The sequence below is a fragment of the Tiliqua scincoides genome, chromosome 4 (assembly GCF_035046505.1).
Source record: "Tiliqua scincoides isolate rTilSci1 chromosome 4, rTilSci1.hap2, whole genome shotgun sequence".
NCBI lineage: Eukaryota > Metazoa > Chordata > Lepidosauria > Squamata > Scincidae > Tiliqua > Tiliqua scincoides.
The window spans coordinates 27044682-27063667 of NC_089824.1; the positions used below are offsets into that span (position 1 = coordinate 27044682).

The 18986-nt window shown below is 45.1% G+C and overlaps 1 protein-coding gene across 2 annotated transcripts in view; it reads right to left on the reverse strand.

The window, feature by feature from the left end:
- The window catches only part of CPQ (carboxypeptidase Q), a 177929-nt gene extending 159312 nt beyond the window's left edge, over positions 1 to 18617 (reverse strand). Inside the window, exon 1 of one of the 2 annotated variants that reach the window (XM_066626491.1) lies at positions 18374 to 18617. Coding sequence is in view for 1 of the 2 variants with exons in the window: in XM_066626490.1 (XP_066482587.1) it covers positions 5472 to 5545 (74 nt within the window). In the remaining variant the exon portion in view is untranslated. Of the gene's footprint in view, positions 1 to 5471; positions 5553 to 18373 lie in introns of those variants that run through there. The other variant, XM_066626490.1, reaches the window with a different exon arrangement.
- Between the last annotated feature and the right edge of the window lie 369 nt (positions 18618 to 18986).

Below are 18986 nucleotides of genomic sequence, written 5' to 3' on the forward strand. Positions count from 1 at the left end.
CAACCCGAGTCTGCCACCGCCAACTTCTTCCAAGGCAAACCACAACACTTCCTACTTTCTTGAGCGAGAAGCGGATCTGTCCCCTCCTTACCATGCTCCTCTCATGCTGCCATGAAACTCAGGAATCTGGTTTCACAGCAGTGTGCAAGGAACATGGTAAATGTTGGGGGGGGGGTTGTAGCATAGAGGTGGTAGACAGCATCAGGTGGCAATCCAAGTTGCTCAGCCCTTGCGCCTTTTGAAGCTTGATTACTAAATTCAGATTCCACATGTCTGTTGATAACTTAAGTACATGCCTGATCTTGTCTGATCTCGGAAGCTAAGCAGGGTCAGGCCTGGTTAGTACTTGGATGGGAGACTGCCGGGGAATTCCAGGTGCTGTAGGCTTATACCATTGTCTTTCGAGACTGAAGGTTGCCAACCATTTGTATTAATAGTTTTCTTACAGTTTTCCAATGGGGCTTGAAACACAGGCCTGCAGCAGGGTTTTAACTAAGCCAAGGGATGGAGGAGTGTGGAGGCTAGGTCATACTGAAGGGGTCAGTGCACAGTTAAGTTACTATGCCTGAATACAGCACAACTGCCTTATCAGTCAATTCAGTTCAAAACATCAACAGAGCTTATGTTAGCTTCAGTGACTCTGGGCTCAGTCCTATCCAAATTTCTAGTGCTGATACAGCTGCACCAAAAGGGCACGTACCGCATCCTGTGATGTGGGGGCAGTCATGGAGTCCTCCTCAAAGTAAGGGAACGTTTATTCCCTTACCTTGGGGCTACATTGTGGCTGCATCTACACTGGACAGTTGGGTAGGATTGGGCCCTAAATCCCCCAGGCAGTTGTTTGTGTTGCAAGTCTACGAGGGCAAATCAAACTGACCAATCCATTTCACTGACAAACGGATATTATCCATTCCGCGGATGGGGCATAAGAGCCCCAAGATCCAACTCATATGGCATTCGGTTAACAAAATTGACTAGTAGAATGCTTCTGGGAAGATTATAACCCCACTTATTGTCTGTCCCGACATCTGGTACTCAAAGGGGTAAAGCCTCTGATCATGGATGCTCCTTTTTCTCTATGATGGCTAATATAAAGAGCAGGAATGTGGACAAAATTTGCTTTAGATTTAACAAAGAAGCATCAAACATTGGGGGCAAAGGTCAAAACATCCAATGATGCTCTTAGCCAGTCTGCTGTGGAACAGGACAAGCTGCACAATCATTAAACCCTCCTGCCAGGCCATAATCAGGCAGTTTCATTCTAAACTGGCAACGAACTAAAAAACCAATTATTTGAACTAGAAGCCCTAGAGAATGTACTTGTTCCTGGAATGTTCCATTTCAGACTGAAGGTGAGGAATGGGGAGTCCGGTCCTATTACATGTCATGGACGTGTTCCAGTTATTTACCCCTGTATCTGTGATGCATTTTCCTGGGGCTGCTGTCCTAGAACATACATACTGGTGCTTGTTCCTGCTTACAACATATTGAAAAGATTGCAAGAAGTTTGTGTTCTCTGCCTCTTCACTGTTTGAGCCATTGGACAATGGCCAATAATCAACAGAGTTATTGTTACTGAGTCCAAATAGGGTAGCCCTGCAACATCTGACCCATGGTTTAGGGCTTCCTCAGTATAAAGCCAAACCACACAGCTTTGCTAGTTTTGATTAACCCATTTTTGCCCAGCCTATAGGTGTACACATTTGATCCCTGTTGTGTATATGCAATGTTGGGCAGACATGGTTTTTAAACTTGTGCAGAAGGTGGACAGAACCTCATTTGTTTCAGATTTGCGGACCATGACATTTGCCACTCCAATGTATACAAAATGTGTGTGGAGGGCAGAATAAGTTGCTGATTTTCACATATTTCACAGATCAGATAGGAGTTGAACTTTGTGTGGGAAAGCACTTGAACAAGAGAAAAACATTAACAGGGCTCTGCAGAATGTCCAGTGTACACATTACGCATTCAGGGCAAGGAGTTGTTGCAGTATGGGGGTTATGCTGGAAATCACCCATCCAAGTCTTACTTTTGCCGAGAACTACAAGATGAAGTTAGGCAAGCTGCTATTTCTCATCCTCAGTAATTATTTCTATTCCTATTTAAAAGAGCAAAAATCTGTGATAACTTCAGTTGGAGAGTCAGCACACAGAAATTACAATAAAGGGAAGGGCGGGACTTTATAAGAGTAAACAACATCAAAATCATCACCTGAAAAGAAGCATCAATCATGGGCTAAACGAGGAGCGACAGAGACAGAATGAGAACGCAGCCCAAATGAATACAATTTCAGCAATGCTTCTATTTTTATATGGCAGCATTTTTTTGATATCCCAGCTGACACACGCAGATCAAAAGAGCGCAGCTCATTCATAATTCAGGATGGGAAATGCGGAACAGAAACAATAGGCGAAGGTTAATCACCACTTAATTGCAAAGAGGTCTCCAAAATCTGTAAATAATCTCATCATTTCCTAACTCTGTTCTGTTTGATTTTCCTCCAAGGAATACAGGAAATCCCATACCTGGGAGTACATGAGGTGCTTTGGATTACATTGGATTAGACTTGAAAAGCCTCAGGGTAAAGGAAAGGAACTTGCATGTACACAGGGGCGCCTGATACAGTTAGTAGCATCTGAGGGTAAGTTTGTTATGACAGCTGTGGAATAAATTGGCTTGGAGGTTAGCTGAATGTGCAATATAAGAGGAATTTTTTTTAAAAAAGACTTATGGAGTTGTTTCCTCTCATGGAAAGAGAGCAGCGGAGGTTGAAACAAAACTGCAATGGAAGAAATGAAGACATTTGCTCAAGAAGCACTCCTCCACTTCGCCAAAAATTTTCTCTTGAGCTTTTGGACTCAGATCTGCACTCCGGTCGGAGGCAGTCCAAATGATTTTGCAGAGGAGGAGTCCCAGAGAATTCCTGGGTGTTGTCAAAGCAAGTTGATTGCACAATTATGAGTCAAATCCTCACATATTTTGATTGAGGATTTCATGTCTGTTGCCATGGAGGAGAAAGGAAAGAAGGGTAAAGCAGGTTCCCATAGGAATCGGTCACTTATGACCAGTAATGCTACAAATGACACATGCAGTGGGGTTTCTGGTGGAAGAGGAGAGCTCATGCACCAGGCTATGGCAGTGTCAGAGCTTCACTACCAATTTCTCAGCAGACACCACATGAATGCAGCAAAGTTCAACATGTAAATTAGGCCAAATGAGATGCTACATGTTGCTAAGTGGCATACTTAAAAGGAGTGCCTCTTATTAAACCAAAAATGGTCTTGGAGGTGGGTTGACCCTGAATGGGACCTCAGCACATGGTGAAGAGGAGGTCCATTTTCTTTCTGAAAAACCCTCCCCAAGAGGGGACAGAGTTAGCCTCCCACTGTCTGTGTACCATGGTTCCATTCAGGATCGGTTTTGCTCCACAGCTGCCTTGTTGAAAGATTCGACCCTGTCCATTGCATTGGTGACCATGGCCAGCATCAGCTCTTCCTTACTGAAGTTTTCCAGGCTTATCTTCTCCTGTGCTTTCTCAATTCCCTACTGAAGTGGTTCCCAAACTTATTGCAGTCACGCTGTCCTCCTTTCATGGTGCCCTGTTGCAGCAGCACCACACTGTGGGAGGACAAGATGGCTGCCAGCACTCTTGCAAGATCTCATGAGATTGCACAAGAATTGCACAAGATCTCATGCAACCTCGGCCCAGCCACGATAGTGGCATACAGGAATGCTGGGAAGAGGCACCTGGGAATATCCCACAGTGCCCCAGAGAGCTTGGGAGAGCTGCACAGTTTGGGAACCACTGCATTACAGCCTCATAATATTTTGACCCAAGATTCCGCACTCTAGAATTTCAGGAGCTGGGTCAGCAGAGTGGCTAAAATACTGGATCGTATCTTTGGAAAGATACTTGTTTCTGGAAATACTGGAAAGACTTGTTTCAAGTCTTTCCTCTATCATGAACTCACTAAGTGGCCTTAGGCAAACTACTCCCCACCCCAACTGCAATATTGGGATAACCAGGGCTGGATGCAGTCGTGCTGGTGCCCTATGCTGTTTCAAACCTAAGAAGCCCATTCTCCATCATGTTACTAAAAAACAGTTTATTGTAACAGAAAGGGGAAAGAAAATCTGAAAATTTTGTATATGCATATTTTTATAGGCAAAATGAGGAAAAACTCATTGAACATAGATACCTTGAACTAAGCCTATTTGCATTTTGAAGTAATTTCAAGTGAAAATACTTTATCACCTGTATGATCTCTCTCTCTCTCTCTCTCTCTCTCTCTCTCTCTGTGTGTGTGTGTGTGTGTGTGTGTGTGTTTGTAAAAATGTTTTTCCTACCACAGAATTTCCACAATGTGAGACACTAAGCTGTAGCTTATTGAGCCATTGTATGAATCCAGCCTCGGGGATAATACTTATCTTGCAGGGTTGTTGTAAGGATTACAGCAAGATGATACATATTATACATTTTGGACATGAGAAAATACTATCTAAATGATAAGTATTATTATTATCTTGATAAATTGATTATATCCCTGAATGAGCCCATCCACCAAACAGCCCTACTTCAACTGGGAGAATTTCTGCTTGTCACCTTTGTTTCTGACAAACACTATAACATGCTTAGGACTAAGATGCAAGGCATTTTTAAAAAGAAAAAATACAGAATTATTCTGAATTATTCTAGCTCATCATAAATACATATAAAATAACCCTCCATTTCCCCTGTTTTTATTAGCTATGTTCACTCTGAGCCCCAAACCTCAGAAACAAGGAAACAAAGCCTGGCATAAGATCCATACGTACCCTAGCTTTTCTTTGGTACCACTACCAAAGAAAAGAAAAACCGCTTAGGAGGACACTAGTAAAAAGCCCTCTCGTCTATCAGGAAATACATCAACCCTAAGCTAACCTGGATCATGTGAGATTCTGGAGCCAACAAGGTGAAAGTAATGCGATCTCCATAAGTTTGTTGAACAACGGTAAATATGGAGCTGTCATTTTATCTGTCAGCCACTTGCGCCGGCTGTGCTGCCAGCCCTGTGGAATTATGGAAACCAAATACAATTGGACTGTCAAATCACAGAGCAGTTACAAAAGCATTTCTTGGATACCCTCAAGCAGCTTTCCAGCAGAGAAGATCCGGTGCAGTTCCACTGCAGATAACGAACACTGAGCTTTACTGGGAAGCTTTTCCAGACATCACAAGCCCTGCATAATGCAGTCCTGTAGCTAATTTGTCAGCAGAACAGTTAAATGACTTCTCTTTGGGTCTTTTCACCAAGCTGGTAAACACCTGGATGCCCATTGTTCTCAAGACACTAATGGGCAGTTTGGTTTCAATACATATTCATAGTATCATGGAGCCAATTTTGACACAGAGCATTCTAAACAACCACCCCAGTCTTTAAAGACATTATACAGGACAGGTAATTTCCATGGATTTCAGTGGAACTTACTTTTGTGTAGTGAATTTAGGACATTGTAAAGACCTCCGGTAAAATGTGTCAGTTCTGAAGTGCTTTGCATCCATTTGCCTATTCTTTTCCCCCCACATAATTTGTATTGTTGTGTATCTCCAGGGCTACAAAAGAACACTCGTGCCTCTTTCCACATTGCGTTTGTGGGACATGGCTGTATGCCCAGATATCACTCCTGGGTTTAAAAAAAAACATTGCTTAATGTGTAACACAAGATTAAGGGCTGTGCCAATGGTAGACTTATGTAATGTGGTCCAAGGAACACACACAGCTATTTTGGAGCAAGATTTTATTCCTATCAAACTACTTCTGGAATACCTGTTCAACTCCTTGGAGGATAAATTGTGTGAAAGCTGGTTAATGCATCAAACCAAACTGGGGGAAAGAGTTTGAAATAATGATCTTATTTTCCTATTTTTTTGGTATAAAGTGAAAAAAAAACAGCCTTCACATAAACCTAATATAACCTTGACAGAGCTGTTGTCACTGGAGGTAGATGAATTGGTCATAGGAGGAAAGTGCTGTACCTCCGTGATGGAAAGTGTCTGGTTAACGTGCAGAAACCCTGCCAAAATCCATATGTCCAAGGTGTGAATGCCACATTGTAACACCCGTTTTGACTACGGCAAGTGTGTTTAGTGTCCTTTGTGACTGATCAATGCATTCAGCTAGAGGTCTGCAAAGAGCCTACCCGTAAACAACTGCATGTGTGTCATGCGCAAACAGCCTACATGCGTACAAACCATAATTTACATGTTTTATTCAGACCTCTTGATTAACATGTTGGAAGTTGGGGTTGGGATACTCTGAGGGCTACGGAGGGCTACAACCCTCTGACCCCTGTTAGTTCTACAAGGAATCAACATGGGATAAAAGGATAAGCTGTCTCCCCCAGTGCCACAGCCATGATCCAAACTGAGAACTGCTTTTGAAAAAGAAAAAATATGGGAGGATCATGACTTGAACTCCTGACATTGCACCTAGAATTAATAACATTGTTTTAATCTCTCTCTCTCTCTCTCTCTCTCTCTCTCTCTGCGTGTTATGATTTAAGCAAACTACAAACCGAAGACATTTAATTGAAGAAAATCTATCATTTTAAGTTTGTTCCATTAACCAGGATTCTTTCTGAAGAAGGAGGCAGGAATAATTATTTTATTACATTGTTTCCTGTATCTATATATACACATATTTGTGAGTCCATCAAGAAGTGGTGTCTACTGAAACTTGTGCTAATTTCTTCTGGAAAACACTGCTGAGAAACTTGGTAACTGGGTCCTTTTCTAGGCTATTGGATCTGCTGTAAGGCCCCAAACACATGGTGGACTGACAATTGCCAGCTGTCTGAAGTTATGGAGTGACATAATTTAAATTGCATTCTATTGTGTTGGGAGATCTTTTTCCTTTTCATCAGCATAGAACCATATGCTACTTAGACTAAGCACTAGGACTAAAACAGATATTTTATTTCAATCACGTGGGGACTTGCATTCAGAATAGCTGCCAGGATATTTGATTTATTATTAACTATCAGACTTGTCAGATGTATTTATGCCAAGAGGGGACAATACAACTATGAATGTATAGGCTTTCCCTGATCCCCAGCACCACATTCCTTTGCCTTTATAGCCTGGTGAACCTTCTGTTGACCAATGGACCCTGGGTTATCCAGGCATGAGGGCCTCTGTCTACCAGCCTGACACATCAGTTAATAACCTTTCCTTTCCCAGGAACTCTAGAGGATCCAGGTTTAAATTTAATACAGGGTCAACAACTGAAGAAAGAAACAAATGCCTGATTGTAGCTAAAGGGCTGGAAAGTTTAAATCAATTAATAAGGATCAGAAAGAAGGAAAAGGTCAGAAGGGAATACAGGTATCTTATCAAATAAAACAGAAAATAATAATCAGTTCAGTTTCCCTCCACTTAACATAGAAATAGAAAATTCCTTTTTCAAAATATTACAGTCTGAAGATGTCTTACAGTCAGATCTACAGGGAGTCATTAGCTTCTTGGATGCTGAAAAGGCCTTTGATAGGGTTGAGCCAGAACTTCTGAAAAACCCTCTTGAAGATGATGCATTCAAGAGAAATTTTAATACCTCAGTACAAACAATGTCTACAAATTCATTACAAATCTTATGGTCAACAAAAGTGGATGGCTAAAAACCCACCTGAGCAGGTAAGGCTGCATAAGGGGTGGGACAGGGCAAGAAGGGTAGGGAGAGGGTAGAACAGGGGAGGAATGGGTGGAACGGGGAAGTGACAGGAATGAGGAGGAGGGAGGATCAGGACCAGGAGGGGGTGGGTTTCGTAGCAGAAGCATGTGCTGAATCTTGACTCCCTTCCTTAGCCTGATCTGCCTTCCAGGGTCAACGCACCAGCGACTGAGCAGGCGTAGCTCTGAGTTGGCCCATAGCAGCTGCTGGGGCATACCCAGAGGAAGGGGACAAATGTTGCCTGACCCTGAGAAGGCCTCCAGAAGCCATAAATCCCCTGCAGGATACGTGACAGCCATGCCAGTGCCACTGCATTGCCACGTAGGAATTTGGTTAGGACTGGGCAGTAAAGTTATTGTTTTAAATACAGCCACCATGAGGGGACAAAACACAGATTAGGATTATGGCACCTGGTGTTGTGCATTTAATTATGATCCTTATGCCACGATGACAATCTACCCCCAAACCTCCCATTTGCTGCAGGGGGAAAAGTTGTATGTGTGGAAGCAGCAGCTTCTCTTCCAAGGTAATTATAAATAACAGCTGATATGGGCTGGGACTGCTGTTTTGGAGTATGCTCTTACAACTAATCTGGATTGACTTCCCATTGTATCTTTTTTTTTTTTTACTTTGAGTTAAAAAAAGAAAGGCAATGATGCATTTATAGTACCACATCTAATTTGACCCCAGATCCTTTTAATTGGAGATGCAAGGAATTCAGCTTGGTATCTTCTACCTGCAAAGCTTGTTTTTGAACCACTGAGCTAAGGGATCTCCCTAAAGTCATTACCTGATGATCAAGCAGGATTCAGAAGATTATTTATTATAGATCAGTTGCCTTTTAAAGCATCCTTTCATCCTTAGCATATTTTCTATCCTGCAAATAAACTACTGAGGCTGTCTGCAGTTCTATACATTCTTACGCTCAAAGTTACTTACTGCACTGAAAACATGCTTTGGAGAGACACTGTCTCTACCTCACCTATAGCTGAAAAGTGGAACTAAAGTGTGATTCTCTTCACTGCTTCAAAAAAAACTGTAAGTACTGGATCTAAACCATTTTTATTACTGTGAACACACTTCATATTAACACAGTAGTTGGTCCATCTCAGGTAGGATAGATGAGGAATGATGGAATCTTCTGATAACAGTAAACAATGGAAAGAAAGAATACCTTTATTTATTCCCATTATACTGTTAGCTGCATTCATGGCCAGCCCTGTCACCTTGGTTGAGTCGGAGGCACACTTCCTTTGCCTCCTGCCTCTACTGCTACTATTCGTCCTCCTACACTCATGCTCCTTGGATTTAAAGAAGAAGAGAGGAATGGAGAGAAAGGTGGTGTGCTAGCATCAACACAGTCTAGCCCACTGCTCTCATCTCTGCTGCACTTCCTCTCTTGCTCCATCCCCATTTTCTTCTTCTAGGTCCAGAGAGCACAGGAGGACAAGTAATGAAGGGAGAGAAGGATGACAATGGCAGAGGCCAGTCAATGGAGCGGGTGACATTTTGAATAGGAAGTAACCCTGAGCCATTAGATAAAGGGGGAGCCAGCTGGTATTTGATGTTCTTCATCAGAAATTTCAGATCTTGGGCCAGGTCAGGCAGCAATGCAGTTACACGTGCAGGAAAGCTGGTTCAAACGTAACTTTTTTTGTCAATCGGATGGCTTCAGGGTTCTTTTGACAAGTGCATACATGTGTATAATTTTTCAGAACAATTTTCACCAGATCTATAGTAGTTCACAACTTCTTCCTGAATCTCAGACACCTACCATAGTAAGGGCCCAATCCTATCCTTCCCTTCCCTGGTGCAGTTGCGCTGAAAAGGAGTGTGTTGTATCGGGCAGGTGGGGTGAATAGAGAGGGGAAAGGAGATTTAAATCCCCTTACCCCTCTGTAAGCTTCCTGCTCTGCAATGTAAGCTCTGCTCTGTAAACTTCCTGCTCAGATCTGCATCTCTCCCTGCTCAGTTTCAACCTCTCCCCACCCTGTTTGCCCCCTCCCCACCCCTGCTGCTGCCTTACATGCTCTGGCAGTCATGGCAGGGTCCAGCGATGGACAGGGATCATTGTCACCTCTTGTGGCAGCGCTCCCAAAATGGCCGCCGACAGAACACTCCATCGGCAGCCACTTTGCGACCGTGGAACTTGGTTCCACGGTTGCAAAGCACTCTGGCTGGCTGGCAGCCCAGTCCAGCACAGGATCGGGCAGTAAGAGACTGAAGTTGTGGTGGGCACTCTTGCTAATTATACAGCATCATCTAAACGTTATTCTTAATAATAGTAAAGATCTGTCTATTTCAGTAAGCCTGTATGGTTTGTCAGAAGTATGTACAGGTCCAATCTTGTTATACATAGAATTTTTATATACGGATTTGACTCAACATGAAGGGTCACCGCAAATAAGAAGGAATGTGCTAATCCCTGGAGAAGGGGCAAAAATCCCATCCCTTTAAAATCACAGTTAAAAAAACTGTTTTTCAGACTGTTGTAGAGTGACAGTCATGCAAGCAATCATTCCATTCTTTAGCTGAGTCAGGCAAAGGCAGGGGGTCCTATGCATTTCTGATTGTCTCTCTACAACAGTAAGAGAAGCTGTTTTTAAACCACAATTGTAAAGGGACGCACTTTTTTTTAAACAGCTTTTATTTAATATATTTCATGGTATCAGCAGGGAGTCCCAGAATCAAACTCCTGCAGATGTCAAGGCATGACCTTACTCCATTAGGAACAATGGAAGGGCAAGAAACCTGGAAGTGGGTCATTAAATCTATTTTTCCACTGTTTTGTAATCCACTGATTTTTTTTTTTTTAATCCATGAAGGAACCCTAGTGGATAACAAGGCATGACCTGTACTATCTTGTATGTACTGCCTTATTTTCTTCCTCCTGCTCCTGGGTTATTTTTGTATCTTATTATTGCCATCAACTGTTTAATTTTCATATAGCTTTGCTGTTTCTGAGAATTTGTATCTTGTCCTAACCTGAGTATGATCAGACGGGACAAAATATTCATTTTTAAAATTAATAAAAAAGTTGTAATAAAGCAGCTCACAGATCATTAATTAATTGAAATTATCAAAAGTAACAGCAGCACAGAAAACAGTAAGAGGTTGCATAGTGGAACCAATCTAACAGTTAAAAAACTACAGCTGACCAAGATTAAATGTCTGCCTAAACCAAACATTCTTCAATTGACAATGGGGAGAGTAGGGCAGACAAATCTCTTAGGAAAAAGAGTTCCACAAATTACCATAGAGAAGCCCTTTTCACAGGTTCCTGCCACCTGAACGTTAGATAAAAACAGGACATGCAAGAAGGTCTCTCCCAGACTAACAGCCCAATCCTGAGCTGCCTGGAGCTGCAGGACCCTGGAGCTGCCTGGAGTTGCGGGAGACTCCTCGGGAGAAGGGGACGTTCGTCCCCTTCCCCCGAGTAAGGGAAGCAGTTTCGCAATGGGACTATTCACTTTAGCAGCGACTGTTTGGTCGCCGCTAAAATGAAGGTGCTCGTGTAGGGCGAGAAGCCCTGCCCGAGTGCCCTGGATCCTGTGGAGCTCGGTTCTGCAGACCCGCCTCTCCCCCGTCCCCCAACACACCTCCCCCACATCCCTGGTCATGCCTCCCCCCTCCCCGGAATGCCTCCCCCACGCACCTGACCATTCCCCCATCTCCTGTTCCGCAGCCCGGTGGTCACGGAGACTGCCAGTCTGCGAAACCTGGGCTCCCGTCGTGCATTGGCTCAGTGCTGGCCGGAGCTGAGCCAGCTCTGGCGGGAGCCCGGCAGTAAGCCCCGCAAACATGCCATCCGCACCGTGGAGGCGCGGCACAGTCCACAGGATCGGGCTCTAAATCTAAAGAACAGCAGGATCATATATAGGAGGTGACAGCCCTTTAAGTATCCAGGTTCCAAGCCATTTACAGCCTGAAAAGCCAAGACTAGTACATTGGACACAGAAACTGCCAGGAGTGGTTAAGAATTTACCCAAACCTCTAAAGCAAGTTGTGTTTGGGATTTACTTTAAAAAAAAACACAAACACCAATATTGGTATTGAAATGACCAAAATCCCTAAAGTATTCTAACCAGTTTGCAAGTGCCAAAATTCTAACCAATTTCATCAGAGGGCAGCTCCCTTTGTAAACATGAAAACATTTTCTTTTAAAAAAATTGAATCACAATGCACTCTGGAAGGCATAAATTGTTCCTTATTCCAGCAGCCAACCCATTAATTCATACCATTTCTTTTCCATGACTGATTCAGGACTCTTAAACTGTACAATGCAATGGCTGCTTCTGCATTCAAGTCGTAAGTTTTAGGAAATAGTGAATGGTTTTCTGACTTTCAGGTAGCAAAGTCTGACCAGGATTGTATGCTGGGCTGGACTGAGAGATGCTGTCCAGCGCAAGATATTTCCAGCCCTATCCTGAGCTGTCCGGCTGGGCAGCTGCCGGCAGCTCTTCCAGAAAAGGGGACATTTGTTCCATTCCCCCAGATGCACACTGCCTCTGCGAGGCTCAGAAAAGCCCTCGGAGGAGGCTTTGTTTAATGTTAGGCATCGCTTGATGATGGGGGTGCGGGAACGTATCCCTGTCGTTAGGCAACGAACGACTTTATAACTATGAAAGTTTTATATTTGCATATATTAATAGGCAATGGTTCAACAAAAAAACTCATTAACCATAAATACTTTGCACAGTAAAGTTGATACAATAGTGGAGTAATATACTCACACAACCTAATCCTAACTTGCACTGATGCAACCAGACCGCTTAGCCTGCGTTATATCCAGCACATCTTGGGAGGAGGCTGGAGGTCTACTCAGGGTAAGGAGATATTTTTCCCCTTATGCCAGACAGGCCATAACCTACCCTATAGGGCTCCTTGGATTGGGGCCAGTTATTTAGCTAGTGAAGCCTGGGAAGCCTGGTGTAATGCTGTAGGGTCCAGGAAGGGGGAGTGCCACACGTCTGGATTTGTGAAAACTGTATGATGGTACAGGTGCAGACCACAGATTTTTTATCTGCGAACTTGTCTCAGTGCGAATGGGGTAGGGGTACTGAAAGTCACACACACCTTTGGCTCCTTTGCCCTGTGCTGGCGTCTCGCTCTGTTTCCAGGCAGCCCAAAACACTGTAAAAAGGCTCCGCCTTGCCCAGGCAGGGAACAGACCTGGAAGAGGTTCCCCTTGCAAAGGAACAGTAACATTTCTGGAGCCCCTGAGCCAGCCGAGGCTGAAGCAGGGGGCAGAAAACCCTGTGTAACCAGAACATGTGCAGCAAGGTGGAGCTCTCTCACTCACACACACACAGGGGCAAGTGTTGTAGCAACAGAGGGGATTGCTTTAAAAACCCAGGGAGTGTTTGCCAAATTCCCCCCCCCCCAATGGTGCAGGCAATCATGACACAAGCAAGCCTTCCCACCAAGCAAAGCATGAGATTTAGCCTACAATCCTCTCCACACTTTCCTGGGAGTAAGCCCCATTGACTGGAATGGGGCTTACTTCTGAGTAGAAATGCATAGGGCTGGACTCTTAAAAGCTCAGCATTCCAACTGTGAAAGAAGCTGGGCAGCTGGCAATGGGGAGGGCTCAGGAGAGGGAGGCAGGAGGGGGAGGAGATTGCTTTAAAAAACCCAGGGAGTGTTTACCGAATTCTTCCCCCCGCCCCCCATGATGCAGGCTCTCCTGCTCCAGCAAGCCTACCCAAGCAAGCCTTGGAGAGACAGGTGAAGGTGAGCAGAGAGCCAGACTACAAGTCCCAGAATGCTCCGGGGCAGAGGAGCTTCCATGATGGCAGTGGCCAGGGAGGGCTGCAGGGGCAGCAGCAGCGAAGAGGAGGAGGAGAACCTGCAGTGCTGTTGGGAGGCCACCTGGGACACAGCGGATGAGGCTTCCCAAGCAAGCTCACCATTCCAACTGTGAAAGAAGCAGGACAGCTGGCAACAGGAGGGCTGAGTGTAGAGGGGAGGGGATTGAGAACAGCTGCCTTAGTTTCCTTCCATCCGGAAGTGTCAGGCTGCAGCGTGTTTGCATAACTCTATGGGATTTAGCACAATGCGTTTTTTGTTAATCGTGCTGAGTCACGGAACTAACACAGATAAACAGGCTCCACCTGTACATAGTAAGGTTTTTTTTTTAATTTTTTCAGTGTGCCAAGCAGAGGCAGACCCAAGGCAGCATTGGGCGTGTCCCAGGTTGTGCCACCATTGACCAGAAGCACTGTTGGATACAGAGGCACTTCCAGCTGCAAAGCTGAGCATAAAGGACCACTACTTCGGTCACAACAGACTGCCCATCTAGCCTCAGATCACCTGATCCCTTTCCCTTCAACTTGCCTGAAATAAGATTCTGTTTGCCTGCATCTAGTCCATCACAGAAATCAGCTCAAGAACTCAACTCCAGGACAAGAGGGAAAGGAGAAATGGCACTGGACATCACTAGTCGACAGGCATATTCATATTCAGGAGCTGGCTGCTTGTCTTGGACACTCCTCAAGGCCAGCCCAGCATCCGAGACTGATGTCCCACTTGTCCAGTGGATGAAACATCTTTTTACCTTAGAATATTCAACAGGAGAACTTTGAATATTGAAACTCATTTTTTCTCACCTGGTACAGAGCCAAGCGCTTTGCTTAAGGTACAAAAAAAGCAATTACTTATCAGCAAAGGATGGCAGCTAAAAATGGACAGCTTGTGGCTAACTAGGCAGCTAAGAGAGTTCAGCTGCCCCATAGCTGCCTTCACAGGTTGGCAAAGGATTTTTATTTTACACAAGGCAATCTATGACTCACATCCTCGCCAGGACAGCCGTTTGCAAAACTCTGCTTATGTGAACAATAGAAAGCACACTGGGTAAGGTTGCTGTATTTGATAATTCACTGGTTGAGCATTTTTTCATACATATTTATTAATAACATATCCAGGGTAGTGACGCTTTTTTGAAAGTTATGCTGCAGGTGCAGACATACTCTTTATAAGCTGCTGAAATAAATCAAAATTGCCCTGGTCTCAAGTGTGCCTGACATCATGTATTAAGCATGTTCTTCAGAAACCGGAATTCTAGTTTATTTAATTTCACACCAAAGGGAGTAGCATCTGTAAAAGACTTCATTTCTCCAGAAATGGAGGAAAATTATTTCAAAAGGGGCAAAGAAAAGAATGTGTTAAAACTAAAAATGAAACATTTTGCCATTTATAGGGAATTATCAGACTTGTCTGGAAGAATGACTTCTGTACTGATAGTCTCAAAGGAGGACGATAGCATACAACGAGAAGATCCTGAACACACTTATATGGGAGTAAGTCCCCTTGTACATTTATTGGAACTTGTGTCTAAGTAAACCTATATAGGGCACAATCCTAACCCACTTTCCAGCACTGACATAAGGGCAATGCAGCTCCGAGGTAAGGGAACAAACATTCCCTTCCTTTGAGGAGAACTCTGTGAGTGCCCCCCAACTGCAGGATGCTACATATGTCCCATTGGCACAGCTATGCCAGTGCTGGAAAGTGGGTTAGGATTGGGGCCATCAAAGCTTTTCTCAAAGTGTACACCTAGGACCCCTCCAGGGGCTCTATGAGCACACCATAAGTGGCTGCCATCGGCCTGGTTTGCTCACCCATCCCTCCTGCCTCCCGTTCATGTCTCTCCTTCCTCATTCCCTTCCTGTTCTAACTCAAGAATAAGACAATGTATGGCATCACCATCATCTCATCCTAGTGGAACCTTTGGAGGACTCACCTGCACAGTGGCATGGGGGGGGGGAAGCGGAAATGGTAAGTTTTGCAGGTACCTCAATGCACCATGTAAGTGGATCCTGCCCCAGGGTGACCAGATGCAGTGGAGGACAGAGTGCCTCTACCTTGAACCACTGCATAGAAGAGGGACTTTTAGCTGGTGCAGCTCAGCACAGAAGGGTTGAAAAAGGTGCACCTGCCAAAATTCCCTCTTCTATGCAATGGTTCATAGTATAGGCACTCTATCCTCCATTGTGTCTGGTCACCCTTCCTTCCCCTCGCCTCCAGAGCCATTCTGGAAAGTGAGAGCAATGTGGAGGCATCTTCACTGCCCAGGATAGGTTCAGAGGTGAGGCGAAGGGGCCACTTACATGGCATGTTGAGGCGTCTGCAAAACTTACTGTCCCATCTCCCCCCCACGCACCTGCAACCTGTGGCTGGCAACTAAAAGACAAGTGCACTTTTTTCTTGTTGCTGTTTATATCAATAATATTCTAATTCACCATCGTTTCTATAACGGCAGTCCAAAAAGCATGAAGTTTCTACATATTTGCTCGTTTTGGCTGGCTGAATACAATTCTGCTTAGCATCTCAATTAACAGCTCTATTATCAACTCTTCAGTAACATCCCAACAAAATTACAGACTAAAATCTCTGCTTATATCGTCACCTTTCTGCTGCATTTCAGGTTCTGCCAGTTCTTTTCTATCTCCAAGTTAAACTTTTTGGACGAGGAGTTCATTTTCTCTATGTCAGTGTTTCTCAAACTGTGGGTCGGGACCCACTAGGTGGGTCACGAACCAATTTTAGGTGGGTCCCCATTCATTTCAATATTTTATTTTTAATATATTATACTTGATGCTATCATGGTATGTGACTGCATTTGGGAAAATGTTACAGATCTGTACTTTTAACAGGCTACTCTGTATATGCTTTTAACGATGATATGTCAGTGGGGCTTACTCCTGGGTATGTGTTGGTGGGATTGCAGCTGAGGATTGTTAAAAATGTTTCTGCTTGATAATGTCGCTTCTGATCATGACATCACTTCTGGCAGGTCCTGACAGATTCTCATTCTAAAAAGTGGGTCCCAGTGCTAAAAATGTGAGAACCACTGCTCTATGTAACTTGTACTGACACACATTTCCTGGGTTTATCAACACATATTATGTGAATAATACTTTATTCCATAAAATCTTGATTTGGAACTGGGTGTCTAGAGCTGCACACCAGTTATTTTATTCTGACACCTACATCAGCCTGCTCTGTTTCAAAACTGATCCTAGTTTCCAAATAAACCTTGGAAAACTGTTTCAATGTTCATACAGATGCTTTTGTACAAAGATTGTTGCAGTTTTCTGTGGGTAGTTTTGCCGCCAGTCAGTGGCATCGCTAGTGGGCCGTGGAGGGTGCGGGCTGCACGGGGTGACGCGCACGGGGGGGTGACGCGCACTGGGCAGGGTGATGTGCTAAAATCGCAGTGGTTAGGAGTAACCCCATCATATTATATACCGTTGGATGCAGAATTTTGAGCAGAAGGCAATGCAAAAAACCAGAATGAAATATCTCCTTTCTATCAAAAGTTATGGCCAAAAGACTGGAGAACAAAAAAATGCATGGATCTCTATGGAAAGTGAGCCGTATTGCATGTTTACTCGTGAGTAGGCAAACTTGCCATAGTCCTTCGGAAAGGGCAGGCTGAGGGGAATCCAAAGACACCAGAATGGTCCTGATCCAATGAATGCAGCCCCCAAAAACTTTTAGGAGGCTTTTAGGAAGGTAAATTCAAGCAAATGTAAGAATGAATGTAAAAAATGGAAAACAAATTGCACCCACTTGTACAAAACTAAGATATTTTCTCTAATTATTTAGAGTTTGGAAAGTTTATTCTGCACAAAGGCTATAAGCTGAAGTGTGTGAGTGTGTGATGGTTATCTTATTTTCAAGAAGGGAAAATAAAAACAAACCATGTTGTTTTAGTTCCCATGGCACATGTCCAGGCACATCCCTTGAAGGGGGCAACTAGGGCGGCCGCCTGGGCCCCGCACTTGAAGGGGTCCCACAGAGTGTTGCACCTCACTACTCTTCTTCTGCCACAAGCAAACGAAACTGTTTCAGAAGCCGTGAAAGAAGCTCCAGGAAAGGCTGGGACTGGTCTGTGCTGGCTTCTGTAGTAGAGCATGGAGACTGAGTGGAGTCAGAGAAGAGAGACAATCCCACACATGTCTACTCAAGATGTAAGTTCCATTCATTAATAGGACTTACTCTCAGGTAAGTGAGATTGAGCCTTCAGGCAAAGAAGGCAGCAGATGGAGTTTTGCCCTATGTTAAAAATAATGTTCTTGTAATCTGCCACCTCCTATGCCTTTTACATACCAGTCTGCATCAAGGACTCCCACAGACTGAAGTCCTGTTGCATGCAGCCTCCTCTGATTGTATATTTACCAAATGAGAGAGAGATCCCTCCTAGGAGGCTGGGCCAAAGTTGTGCGGGGGGGGGGGGGGTAATATTTCAGTGTCCTGGCTGTTGCCAGGACTATGGATTATAGTTATTTAAATATACTAGTACATTTAAGATGTCAATAAAGGAATACACACAGAGAGAGCCATAATAGGGGGCACACTGCTTGGCTCAGGCCCCACGGCCAGATGGCCCTGCGTATGCCCACTCTGCGTGCCCTGAGAAAAGGGAGGCTATAGCAAAAGCCAACCCGGCTTACAGCAATCAGGCAGTTTCCTGGCTTCTGCCAAGGCTGTTCCTTTGGGCACGCGCACACCGCAAGTCAGCTTAGCCACAAAGCTCGACCAGTGAGCTGCACATGCCCCCCTCCTGCAGGGCTCCCGCCTTTGGCTCTGAATGGTCGCAAGACTCGCTGAGGCTACAACTCCGCGTGCTGCAGGATCCACCGCATCCTTGCAAGACTTACACGCTCCAGCCACTCTCGGGCCGCGCTTTCCTGGGAACGAGGCTCCGGCGTCTCGCCCTTCGGTCCCTGGAAGAGCTCTGGTGTGTGGGCGGCTCCCCGTCGCTGTTAAAGGGGCCGCAGGAAAGCCTGGAGGAGGGCACAGCTCCGGTCGCTCTGCAGAGGGGTGTCCCACCTGAGGCTCGCTCACAGACCCTTCGCTGCGCTCCTGGCGGACCCCGCACTGGGTCGCGCGCCTCCGCCTGCCTTGCGGGCGCCAAGGAAGAGCCAATCGCCGGCGCGGGGCGGCCGCGTCAGGCTCCTGAGCTGGAATGCGCTCCCCTCTCCTGTGGCAAGCCTTGCCTGACCTCTCCAGCCTTCACCTGGCTGTGGCACTGCAAGGGGGGTGGGAGCGAGAGAGAGCCTGGCAGATGAAGCCCAGGAATCTGTCATCAGGACAGTCCTGCTGGGTCAGGCCCATCCAGCCTCTGGTGGCCCACCAGATGCCCCAGGAGCACACAAGAGAGCTGCATCCGGGTGCCCGCCCTTGCACCTGGCATTCTGAGGTGGCCCACTTCTGAAACCAGGAGGCTGCACATGTCAGTCAGGGCTTCTAACCTGGGATGGATTTTTCTAA